Source organism: Anser anser (genome assembly GCF_964211835.1).
Source record: "Anser anser genome assembly, chromosome: 3".
NCBI classification, from domain to species: Eukaryota; Metazoa; Chordata; class Aves; order Anseriformes; family Anatidae; genus Anser; species Anser anser.
In genome coordinates this window covers 5865885-5879151 of record NC_139722.1, presented here as the reverse complement: position 1 = coordinate 5879151, position 13267 = coordinate 5865885, and the positions used below count along the sequence as shown (strand labels likewise).

General features: G+C 46.2%; 1 protein-coding gene across 1 annotated transcript in view; it reads right to left on the bottom strand.

Moving 5' to 3' along the window:
• The window catches only part of RUNX2 (RUNX family transcription factor 2), a 155212-nt gene that overhangs the window by 88448 nt on the left and 53497 nt on the right, over nucleotides 1-13267 (bottom strand). Inside the window, exon 3 of the mRNA XM_083829796.1 lies at nucleotides 3843-4147. Coding sequence (XP_083685922.1) covers nucleotides 3843-4147 — 305 coding nt within the window. The remainder of the gene's footprint in view (nucleotides 1-3842; nucleotides 4148-13267) is intronic.

Here is a 13267-nt window from a genome sequence, read left to right as displayed (position 1 = left end):
AAGAGCATCTGATACTATTAAAAATATTTTAATGTTCTGTAACTTAAAACAGAATAACTGATTTGCACTACTTTTTTTGTTTAAAAATACACATCTGGGCTGACAATTTATACACCAGGTTTCAGCTTGAAGTTATTTAAAACAGCTGAGTTATAAACTCTGAAAACTGGGGTTTGGAGTGGAAACGCTGACAGACCCTGAACTACTGTGGTGCTACTGGGAGAGATGGTATATATATACCTCACGTCAATTTTTTTCCTGCCTTTATGTCCACTAAGGTGCTTTGCTGTTATCAGCCTCATGCAAGACAACGTCCAGAAGCCTCTCGTAACATCTAGGGTGGCAATTTGGGTCTTTATGACGTTCAGTAAAAACTCCCAGACAGCGGCATAAACAGAGGGCCAAATCCTGATGACTGTACGCAGATAAAGGGTGGCTGGCTATTAAGAAACATCAGTGAGTAAATTTGATGTGGATCCTGGTGCACAATATCCATTTCTTTTCTGCTTGAATATTACTAGATTGTGAGAGCTCTGTTAGGAAGTACACGTTTAATGCTCTTCACCACAAAAACAGTTTGCATTAGCAATCTTATTAGTTAGTACATTCAGTGCGGACTCCCTCCCCAGAGTGTGTAAATATTAATACTTAAAATTCAAATGTAATACTTAGCCAACATTATTTCACAAAATTATAATCAAACCCAGCACTGTTTATAACATACTTCCTTTCCTGCATATGATTTATATCTGTTTTTTCTTAAATTAAAACAGTGCTATATCCAGGGTACTTTTTAACTGGAGATCTCTGCGAGAGAATTATGACACACTTAACGCACCACTCAAAACATTATCATCAACATATTATTTATTGCCAATAAAACTTCAAAAAGTGTGTTGTCTGTGAGCCATTTTACTTTCAAGTTACTGCTTAGCCGAGATTTCTATAGCCCAAATCTGTCTTTTTTTTTTTTTTTTCTTTTTCAGCGATAATTCCCACTCTGCTGTATCACATCAAGTGTTTTGCTGCAGCTTCTTTGGTCTAAAAGTACTGGACAGCTGCAGACAAGCCGCATTTGACAAACGACATACAATTTTAAGAATTGTCAGATTTACTTCAACTGAGTTTCCAATTAATTCACCAGTAAGTACGGGCATATATATATATGCCATATTTGAAAGAGAACAAAGTACGGATCGTGTGCTGCATGGGAAAGCGCAGACGTGCCCGGAGCTGGAGGGACAATTCAGTACTCATGAGGCATCAGTAGATCGGTCAGACCCATACCTGCCTGTCAGCAACCCCACTTATGACCCAAATACAAGTCGTGTGTAAGTACATATGAATATTAGCAGTTTGGGAAGTGCTCTGATGCTTTTTCAACCCCTTTATCGCATGGACGTAGCCTTATTGGGATATCATTCTAAATACTTTAATATTTAGTTTAGATCTCTCCCTTATTCTAATGAGCTGCGACCGCATCCTCTGAATTGCCGTAAGGTGGGAGAAGGCTCGGGGTTTTCAAATGAAAACAGAAATACGGATACGGTAATGTGAGAGCTCCCACACCGCGTCTATAGAAAGCGGCTACAATACCAAGCTAATCTACTACTGAATTAAATCACAATCACGGCCCTGGGAGAGCTCCTCCTCCTCCTCCTCACACCGCAGCCCCGTGAAGCAGAACCGCTCCGTGGCCCACGCCTGGCCCGGCAGCACCCGCCAAGGCCCCGTTTTTCTGTTATTTCCACTCAGCCTGACCCTCGCCGACCACAAAAGCAGGCCACGTTCGGAGCCGTCCTGCACCTCGAAGCCCGACAGGTTCCTTCCCTGTGCCCGCAACCTTCGGCCTGCCCTAGCCTGCATCCCTACTGCCTTCCATCAGCATGGCACCGTCACCGACAGCCCCTTGAAAACCACTACATTTAGCCACTTTTAACGATTTTCCCCGGACAAAGGGGTAATGCCAGCACAGCTTTCCAGCGCACGGCCTGGAAACACTCAGACCCTTTCCAAGCACAGCTCCCTTCCAGCCCTCCACAGGCACCCCACGTCCCAGGCCGAAGCCAGGCAGGTGTCCCGGGACACCCGTCCCTCTCCATCCCCACCAAAGGCCACGGGAGGGGACATCCAAGGCCAACACCGTCGGATGCCGCAGGGGAGGAGGAGGGCTCGCTTGCAAGCACGCAACCGGTGCTGTTGTTGGAGCAGGAAAGCAGCCCTCTCCTCGCCTGAGGTGGGGATGCAGTGGGACATGGCATCCGTTTCTCCCCAGGCCTTGCTGAGGAGAGAGCGTCCCAGGGCCAGGCGCTTCCCCGCTCCTCCATCAGGAGAAGCGAGGGGGTCCCGGCCTCCCCCCTGGGGTCTCCCTGCCCCATCTCAGCCCACACTGCCTGGGGATTTGGGGGGGAGGGGGGGGCATGGACAGCAAAGGCCCACTCCTTCTCCCACCCCAGCCTGACCCCCCCCCGGTACCCCAGCCCTCACAGCACACCTCACAGCACCCCCCTGCGTGCCCCCCGCCAGCCTCAGGACGGGGATGGAGGCAGAGGTTGAGGCTGAGGGGCTGAGGTGCTGGGCTTGGAGGGGGGGCATCCATTTTGCACCCTGCTCTTGCACCCTGGTGAATCGCCCATTCCTCAAGGGGGGGGATGATTGATTTAAAAAAAAAAAAGGGGGGGGGGGAAGAGAGGTTCTGGGCTGGGGGTGGCACACGGACAGAGGGGGAGGCTTGAGGGGGATGACACCGGCTCTGCCTGGCAGGGAGGAAAATAACGGGATGGCCCCCGGAGGGTGGGGGGGGGGGGTGACCAGGCGTTGCGGGGGGCACGGGAAGCACAGCGGGATGGGGTGGGCACAGGAGACAGCAGGACGGGGGGGGGGGGTACAAAGGGCACTGCCAGGCTGGGGGGGGCACGGGGGGCACTGAAGCACGAGGGGGGTACAAAACCCCTATAGGCCCAGGAGGGGGGGGGGGGGGGGCAACAGGAGGCATTGCAAGGGGCACAGAAGCTCTTGAGGGTCAGTGGGACACACACACCCCGGAGGCACTGGGGGGGGGGGGGGGGGGGGAAGGAGTCAGTGCAGGATGGGGGTGGGAGGGGGACACAGGAGGCGCTGGGGGGGGCACAGAAGTCACCGTAGGCCAGAGGGGGCACAGAAGTCAGTGAAAGATGGGGGGGGGCACAGAAGTTGGTGCAGGACAGCAGGGGGGGGACACACAGGAGGCAGTGCAAGACTGGGGGGGGCACAAGAGGCACAGGAGGATGGGGGGCACAGAAGTCAATGCAGGACACAGGAGTCATTGCAGGCCGAAGTGTGTGTGTGGGGGGGGGGGGACAGATGCAAGGCGAAGGGGGGGAGCAGGAGTCACTGCAGGACGGAGCGGGGGGGGGGGCAGGAGACACTGTAGGGGGGGAGCACAGAAGTCAGTGCAAGACGGGAGGGGGGGGGGACAGCAGGCACTGCAGGATGAGGGGGGCACAGAAGTCATTGAGGGGGGCACAGAAGTCATTGGGGGGGGAACAGAAGCCATATGGGGGACACAAAAGTCATTGGGGGGACACAGAAGTCACTGAGGGGGACACAGAAGTCACTGCAGCACGGAGGGGGGGACACACGGGGGGCACAAAAATCAACACAATACGGGGAGGGGGCACTTCAGGATGAGGGGCGCCGAGGGGGGGGACCCCCCCCCACACACAGCAATGACTCCGGTGGGGGGGGGGTCACAAAATCCCCTCTGCCAGGACAGCATCGGCGGGGAAGTGGGGGGGGGGGGGGCGCGGGGGGGGCTGGGTCTCGAGGGTTGGGGGGGGGGGGGGGGCGAGGGGGGGGCTCACCTTGAATGCCACCGGGAGGGTCTTGTTGCAGCGCCAGTGCGAGGGCAGCACGGAGCACAGGAAGTTGGGGCTGTCGGTGCGGACCAGCTCGGCGGGGTGGTCAGCGATGATCTCCACCATGGTGCGGTTATCGTGGGGGCGCAGCCTGGGCACGGCGGCCGCCGCTTCTTGCTGCTGCTGCTGCTGCTGCTGCTGTTGCTGCTGCTGCTGCTGCTGTTGGGCTACTACGACCGGGCTGACTTCGCTCATCTTGCCGGGCTGCAGGCTGCTGGAGGGGGGGCTGAACCTCCGGCTGGTGCTGGGATCTACGGGAATACGCATCACAACAGCCACAAGTTAGCGAATTGGGGGGCGGGGGGGGGGGGGGGGAAGGGGGGGGAGCGGTAAGGGGGGATCGCTGGAGGAGGCGTGTAGAAAAAAAAAAAAAAAAAGGGGGGGGTGGGGGGTTGTAAAAAAAAAAAAAATCGTCGAAAAAAAGGGTGAATGAAAAAGTGGAGGCGTGAAGATCAAGGGCCAAAAAGCGAAAAAATAATAATAATAATAAAAAGCCAGCAGATTAAATGCACGAGGAAAAAAAAAAAAATCTCAGTCTGTTTTTTTTTTTTTTGGTTTGTTTGTTTGTTTTTCTCCGAGGAAGCCGGACGGGGCGGGGGGCGATGCGATGCCGGTCTGGGGGCGCCTGCAGCCCGCAGCAGCGAGGAGGGCGACGGTGGGCTCGGGGCCGGCGCTGCGGCTCTCAGCAGAGCCCGGCTGGAAGCTGCATGGTCCCGGCTGCACCGCGCCGCTTCTCCTCCTCCTTCCTTCCTCCCTTCTCGCACAGTCTCTCTGCTCCTTTCCCTCCTTCTCGCCACCGCTTCTTTCCTCAAGTGCTTGAGTTTCTTTCCTTTTTTTTTTTTTTTTCCTTCCCCTCCCTCCCGGTCCTCTTTTTTTTTTTTTTTCTTTCTTTTTTTTTTTTTTTTTCGGATTTTCTAAGGTTGGCTGGGGAGAAGCGAAGGCGCTGCTGCTGCCGCTCGGGCTTCCTGGGCTGCTGCTGTGCGCGGCGGCCAGCAGAGGAGCGGAACTTTCAAGGGGGGTGTCGAGGGGAACGTCCCGGTTTCCTCCAAAGAAGTCTTCCTCCTCCGGACAAACAAACAGCGAAAAAAAAAAAAAAGAAAAATAGGAGAAAAAAAAAAAAAAAGAAATGGACAAAGTCCCGCCGGGCTCCCTCCGCTTCTTGCTTTAGGAAGCCGGGGCTCCGCGAAGGCGCTCCCGGGGGTGGTTTTGGGGTGAAAAGAAAGTTTTAGGGGGGCCGGGCCAGGAGGGAAGTCCCACAGCTGAGAATGAGAAGAGAGGCTTTGGCCGGTTCCTCTGGGAGGCTTCGGGGCTTAAGAAAAGTTGAACTTTCAGATTCCCAGGGAAAAAAAAAAAAAAGCGGGGAGCGTAGCTGGGGGGAAAAAGGGGGGAAAAGAAAGAAAAAAAAAAAACAGTTCTCTTTAGGCTGATTTCTAAAATATGCCCAAGTAAATTCTGGGAAAAGGCAGCCTCGGTGCAGTCCGGTCCTTTTAATTAAGTCGCTGCTGGATCCAAGTCCGCTGAGCTGAATAGGCTAACAAAAATCTTTCCTTTTTTTTTTTTTCCGCCCTTGATGAACAACAGCAGCAAAAAAAAAAAAAATCATTAAAACGTCGGTTTGTCTGAGTTATTTTTCTTTCTGAAAATCGTTTTGAAAAAAAAAAAAAAAAGCAAAGCAAAAACAACAAAACTTCTTTTGGGTCCCAAGAAGTTGAGGTCGGGGAAGATGAAGGAGCCGAAAAAACACGCCACGGTTTTTTGTCCTGAATGTGGTTTTTGGAGGCTGGGATTTCTAATGATTAGGTTTTTGTGGTTTATATATACAGGACTCTCTGGCTAAGGCGATCATTATGCTGATGAGAGTCAGCAGCACGTGGTGCTTCAGCCCTCAGACTTGTGCAGCCTTCAAAATAAATAAAACAATGTGCATCCCCCACAGGAGGAGAAACTCTGCTCCGAGCCGGGCTCACCCACGGGGAGGGGGACGGGGACAGGGAAGGGGGGCAGCGGGACACGGTCTCCGAGCTCCACTTCTCGCCGGGTTTTTTCCATTAACACTTTGGGGCTTGTTTGTTTTAAAAAAAAAAAATAAATATGAAAAATCTTGTTTAAAAAAAAAAAAAAGTAATAATAAGCTGGTGCCAAAGGTTTTTTTTTTTTTTTGCTAAGTCTCCGGTAGTCTAAAGCCTAAAACATTTCCTTGAATGAATGAAAGCTATAAAACCCCCCTCAGACTATTAAGGTAAAGGGAGTCTGGTTTGTTTTCTCCCTTTAAAAAAAAGAAAAAAAAAAAAGAAAAAAAAAAAAAGGCAGATCTTATTAAAAACAATTTACATACCCAATAGTAAAAAAGTGTAACCGCCTCCCGGGGCAGATAAGGACCTATCACATCCCTCCCGCTAATTTCTAAGGGTTTGCTCCTCCGGGCTCCTGCCGCCTTCCTGAGAGCGGCCGGCCCGACGGGGGGGGCCGTGCTGGGTGCCCCCGGGGGGGGGTGCCCACGGGTGGGTGTCCTGGGGGGTGTCCTGGGGGTGGGGGGGGGGACACACATCCCTTCCACGCAGCCTTTCCGCCGAGCCACACCGTGCAGAGAGATGGGCCGGAGGAGCAGAGCCCCCCCGGGCTCTCCCCGTGCCCCCGCCGACCATCCGCTTTTGATCCCCGCAGGGGGGGTCACCGTGTGTCCCCCCCCCCGGGGAGCGGAGGGGAAGGTGGGGCAGCAGGAGCCGGGCGGCCCCGCCGCGGCGCTCGGAGGCCGAGCTCTGCCGTTCGGTCGCAGGGGAGAGCTCTCGCTCCGCGCACCGCCGCTCCGCGCGGCTCGGGGGGGCGGCGGCTGCCGGGGCCGCTCCGGTGTCCGTCCCCCCCCCCCCCGGGGTCTTTCCCACGGCCACAGCGGGGGGCGACAGCCCCTGCCCCCTGCACGCACCTACACTCCTTCGCACTCTCTCTTTTTATTAGTATTTTTTATACTTTTTAACTTTTTATCGGTTTTCTTTTTTTTCTTTTTTCTTCTTCATGTTTTTTATTTTTCCTTTTTTCATTTTACGTTTTTTCATTTCTCTTTTTTTCATTTTTTATTTTTTCATTTATCCTATTTCCATTTTTTCTTTTAATTTCTTCATTTTTATTTCATTATTTTTATTTCTTTAATTTTTATTTCTTTAATTTTTATATCTTTAATTTTTATTTCTTTAATTTTTATTTCTTTAATTTTTATTTCTTTAATTTTTATTTCTTTAATTTTTATTTCTTTAATTTTTATTTCTTTAATTTTTATTTCTTTAATTTTTATTTCTTTAATTTTTATTTCTTTAATTTTTATTTATTTTTAATTTCTATCTTTATTTTTATTTCTTCATTATTTTTATTTTTTTATTATTTTTATTTCATTATTATCTTTTATTTCTTCGTTTCTTTTTTATTTCATTTCTTTATTTCTTTATTTTGTATTTCTTTGTGTCTCCATTTTGTATTTCTTCGCTTCTTTATTTTTTATTTATTCTTCTTTATTTTTCTGTTTTTTTTTTTCATTCCTCTTTTCCTCTTCAAATATCAGAGGGGACGGGAGAAGTTTCCTGCCCTACTGCAAATATTCAGTCTCTGTGGGTAAGAAGCAACCACCCCCCTGAGCTCTCCCTGCTCCTGCAGCAAGGACAGGGGGCTGCCTTCCCCCCAGGGGCCACAGGCACCTCCGAAGGACGGTCACACTCCACCGAGAGCATGGGGGATATTCAGAAGCTCTGCTTTGCTGTAGTTGCGACACAGAAAAACACACTTTTTCACAATTATTTGGGTAAAGTGTTTGTGACCACGGTGTTTTATTAATTTATTTTTCCCCCCTTTAGCTGGAGGGGAAAAGCTTTCCATTAGAGCCATTCCAAAGGTGCTAGAAAGAAGGCAAGACGATGTCTTATACCCGAATGCTATATATACCTGACAAGCATTACATTTCAAACAAGAAGATACATTTCCACTTTTAATTAGTCACACTAAAAGTTTTACAGTTGCCTCTCTTCCTACTAAAATAAAATAAAAAGTTAATTAGGATAAACCCAAATATGTTATTGGAAGCTACCAGTGTAAGGTCACTTAAAATAGTCCACGGTTATTTATAATCTTGAAATAAAATTTTCCACTGAACGCCCTAACAAAGTTTCAGGTATCTGGCACAGCTGATTTTCAGTCTCCGAGCAAAAATATCTTTCTGCTGAACATTTACACGTTTAACAGGAACTTACTACAGCCTGGAACAGATCACAGCTCAGAGCACTAGCATTTTATTTAAATGGTTATGGACAAATTAATAAAACTACCAGTAATGTTTATGGACCTGCATAAAAGCTGGATGGGATTTTTTCGAAATAGTAATTCATGTTATGATATATATAATCTGGAACTTTGGCTGGGATTTGGCTGAAATGGAGAGCAACCCTGCTGCTCGGCTTTCCTCGGCTTTCATTTCAGAACTTCTCGGAATTTTAGCCCTGGTTGCAAAATGGGTCATATTTTAAGATGTTAGAGAATTGCAGGAGGTTAGCGAAAAAATGTGCTTGCACTGCAAATTATGTCTCAACAAACACCTTCAGACCCACTTTATAAAATAAGATTTTCATTAGTACAGCTATGATTGCTGCAATTTTGATTGTCTTTCAGCTTTTTCACTTTTAATTAAGTTATGGATGCAGCCATAATTATATCGCTTTTTGCCAAAAAGGTAATGTTTTAAACAGCACAGGGTTTGTTTACTGTTACTTTTCTAAAACCCGGGCCTAGCGCGCTCGTGTTGTAAGTATCATATGCTCGAGAGGAGAAATAATTGTCAAATTTGAAAGATGCAAACCTGGATGATGTTCCCTAAATAAATAGTTTCGATGCCAGTTTGCCGGGCTGGAATGTGCTGTAAATATGATGAGTACAGAATTTATTTTGAGCTATAGAAGTAAATAGCCTTTGTGAAAAAGGAATAAGTGAACGGGTTCACGGGGTTTGTTATTGCCTTGGATATTTTTAGTTGGAGTGACTACAGCAACGTCAGCAATTATTACTATAGCTGAGGACGTGCCAATATTCTCTTTCCAAAATCTACCTGCCCAAAGACTTTAATTCACTCGTGAAAACGAGCATCAGGTCAAAATGTGTCAACTTCAGTAAGCTTAGTGCTACAGAAGGGATTGCCCAAATTTCCATTCATTTCAGCAGGGGCAAGATAAGCTCCAGTGGCTCTTGGCAGCGCTTTAGTTTCGCTTTGGCTGCGAATTGACTGTTTGCCCAGCTATTCTTTGCTTTTTTTTTAAAAAAAAAAAAAAAAAACAACAACTATGACAAATAGTAACTCTAGATTTGCACGTTGTTCGGTCTGTTAAGTAGACGTGTGGCAATGGGTTCTGTAACTACAACGTTCGTATTCAGACTCTGGACAACTCTTTGTTTAACTACTGTGTCCCTGTCCCCTTGATTTACGGCCTAGATAAAAGAACACTCGTTGTGTCCTGAAATTAGCTGACAGCATTTAATATTTCAGCACCGTGCACTGAATTTTAGCATTTCTAGCCCCCGATACAAATATAAGCACAGAGATTCGAAAGTCAGGCTGGAAAATGACGATATTAAAATAAATAAATAAATAAATAAATAGATGGACAAATAAATAAATAAATTCCAGAATATTACTTTTTAATATTACTTTTTTCCCACCATATTTTCGGTAGGAAGCAAGGACCGATGGCTGAAACTTGCTTGCTTTGCCTCCAGATTTGATGCTGGCTGGCTCTGGGGCAAGTTTTGCTTCAGTGTAGAATGGGATACTAATGATTACCACATACTTTAAGATATAGAAATGTGTGTCAAGTCCTCAGAAGTCAAAAAATTAGCAGGGCTCTCCTCCCGTAAAGCATACCAGTAAAACCAGGAGACGAAATCCAAAAGCTGGTAAGAAACCTGCCGTGTCACTACTGAAAAATGGTTGGCTTTTCCATGGCATGCAGCGAAACGCATGTTATGCAAACGACAAAGTAAACGGTTACAGAAGTCTGGATTTTCTCCTAATGATTTACTTTCTGCTCCACTAACAGGCATAGGCTGAAAACCTGGGTCTCAGTCCTGCTGTAGGGTTCTCCCGTTCCCCACCCTAATGGGGGTGCAACCCTAGTGGGACCTGCAACCCTAATGGGACGGCGTGATTTTCAGTGAGGTGTCGAGCAGCAGATGGCCATGCCATCGTTGTGATGGAAAAGGAAGGAGGGCCTACTTCCCACCTTGTACCAATATTTTAAAGGGAAGGTATGGCCTGTCTGGCCCTAAAAAGCTGCCAACGGACTATGATTAGAAAAAAACGTTTGGCCCATCTTTTTCAAGTAAATTATATTCTTCTTTGCTCGTAGCATGCAATCTATGAAAAATCAAACTGCAGAAAGTTGTTAGGGTCCCATAGTTAGGGACGAACTTTTTTCATGGCAAGGTTGACTTTGTCCCTTTCCATTAATCCTGGTCACAAATTCTGTGTAACCAATTCAGAACGAGAAAAAAAGAAAAATTCTCTTGAATAATTTCAGACAAAATAAGCACTTTGTTTCAGAGACATAAAGGCTAAAAAATGAACTTACATTTTCTTCTTTCTTTTCTTTCTTTTTTTTTTTTCTTTTTTCTTTTTCCTTCTTTCAGCATATATAAAAGCAGCATGAGCCAGAAACTTCACGGTTATTTTTTCTGTTGACCTCAATGAAAACTGGTTCCCTTGACTAACTGTGGGGAAAGTGGGTGGTATAACTGTTTGTAATTAAAAAGGGTTTATACATTTGGAACCTTGCAGAGTCCCTACATTTTGCATGCTGGTTTTTAAGAGTTTTTAATGGAGTGCACTCTGGCCAGATACAAGCTCCATAAAGCTCCCAGGGAAGATCCTACAAGATGTATGTCAGACTCAGGTGGCAGAGGTAGTTTTTAATGATCCCAACCACAAGCATTTCAGATCCTTGGACTCTCTTAGTGTTGCAGTGGTGAGGATTCCTGTTGGAAATCTATTCTCAATAGCACGAACGGCAGAAATAATTGTTAGGCAGATTTTTTGTTAATAACACGAACCTAGAAACTGGAGGAATAGAAAGAAAACAGTGCAAAACTTGTTCTAAAAAGGGACGGAAACATGCAATATTGAAAGAGGTAGGGGCAGCTACAGGGGTGAAACAGAAGAACAAAGCATTGAGTAATGATAAATAAGAAGTAAACACAATGTACGCAGTAAATCAACTATTTGAGGAACTATAAAAATTTGTCTATTTTTGTCCTTTCTTTCCTGATAATCCCTTCCAATGATGGACTGAGCACAGTCAGGCCAGATCGGAGGATCGAGAACATAACCATATTTATGACATAATGTAATCCAGAAAATGCTGAGCATGCTGCTCACGTTTTAGCACAAAACACCCGCACCCCGCGTTAGGTGTGGTTTTAACGCCTTTGGTGTGTGGAGCAAAATATAGGATCACCCCTTGGCCGACGACTGGGGCATTGGCAGCCGTGTCCCAGAAGACGACAGCATCAGTCCAGAACCAAGCCTTGAGAGCTAATGACAAAACGCTAAACATCACAGGAATGAGTCTCTCTAGTAATAAAAGACAAAGATCTGGCAGAAAAAATGTTATAGGTGAAGCTGCCAGCAGTATCTGCAGTTAAGCCTGCCTACCACTTTCCAGTGTAAGACCTTGTTTTCACTCACGTAACGTTGCCAAATTTTAACTGTTCAGGATGAGATTTTCAATCCTGAGTCTGCCTCGAGCTGAATTTTTTTGGAACCTTCCAGCAGGAATACTTCGGTTGCTTTCTAGAGCAGTGTTAAGACAAAGCACATTGTTTCACCAAAGTTTAAACATTCTTAGAGTCATCCCAGTGTCTATTCCAGAGCAGCAACGGGAAGTTTTACCAAAGAAGAGAGGAGCAGGGACAGAAAAAATCAGATAAGTTCCTTTTGTTGCCCTTGACCAAAAGGATCCACCCAAACTTGGCTGAGTTATAGCTTTCTGAAAATTGTTGAGGTTTTCTCCTGCGCGTGCGCAGTGCAGACGGAGCAGTTGGCAGCTAAATTCTGCAAAGCCTCCGTAGCAGCACCGGGCTCGCTAGGCTGGATTGGATCTGTAGTCAGTCTCGTCTGACCGCTGTTCTCCCTGACAGTAGGCTGCACGAGATGTTTTAGAGGGAAGGATAAGAAACCCTAGAGTCAGCAGCGAGATACGGGACGTATTCCTCCTTTAAGGTCTCATCCTAGTTAATGGTAGCTTATAAAATATGATCAGAATGACTGTCAGCAGTTCGGTTTTAAATTGTGTCTTTTAGAAGTCTATAATTCAACCATAAAAATTCCTTCCAGGCTGAAATCTGGCTTATGCTGTCAGTTCAGAAGTCAAAATTCTTTACAGATTTTTTAAAATAGCCTGTTTTGAAGTGATAGAAAAGAAAAATAGTCGTGTGCAAATTCTGGACATTTCTGGTCTAATGCACTTCATAACTCAGTTATGGTAAGTTTCAAAATATGTGTCTCGAATGCTGGTCAGGCCCCAAAAGCAGCACAAGTAATTAAAATCTTAATAATTAACACTAGACTTTCAAATGTGAATAAGATTCTCTGAGCTCAGAATATTAGGAGTATTCTGACAACAGGAGGTTATGTGATATAATACCGAAACCTGTTATTTAAGCTTCTTTTATAAATATTTAATGTATTAAATGCATATGTATTGAAAAGCAAGAGAGAAATCCTTCTGTCTTTTCATGCCAAGCTCATAGTGAAGTCAGTCAGTCAAACATTTTCCTAATTTAAGCAATATAATAATAATAATAATAATAATAAAAAGCTATAACCTGGAAGTATCCAGGAGGAACAAGTAAGAGGTCCTTAGAGGGGGCAAAGCAGAGGCAAAACCTTTCTTGTAAGACCACAGCAGCTCTCATTCCTACCAAGCCTCCCTTTGTAGTGGAGAAGATGCAGCAGCTCTTCCCATCCTTGGAAAGCTTTCAAACACACTGTGCTTGGCACCCTGAGGTTAGCGTGATTTTGAGCAGATAAAAGCCCATTACATGAAAAGGCAGATCTCACCCCCTTTTTTTTTTTTTCTCTTTTTTTCTTTTTTTCTTTCTTGCTAAGTAAGAAAGAAAAGCCTTATTCTGCCTGCAGTCCCACTGATTTCAATGGGAGCCTTCATGGAATAAGGTGCTGCTTCACGTAAGGGAAGCGGAGGCAGGCCTTTAGGTAACTGGCTACTTTGCATTGTTCTCTTATCCTTTCCCATTTCTATGTCTGAATGCTGACGAATACGTAAAGTCTCTCAGTTCTTCGTTTCCACTTAAAGAGCTGGACTATTTCTCAGTTTTAGGTGTGAGAA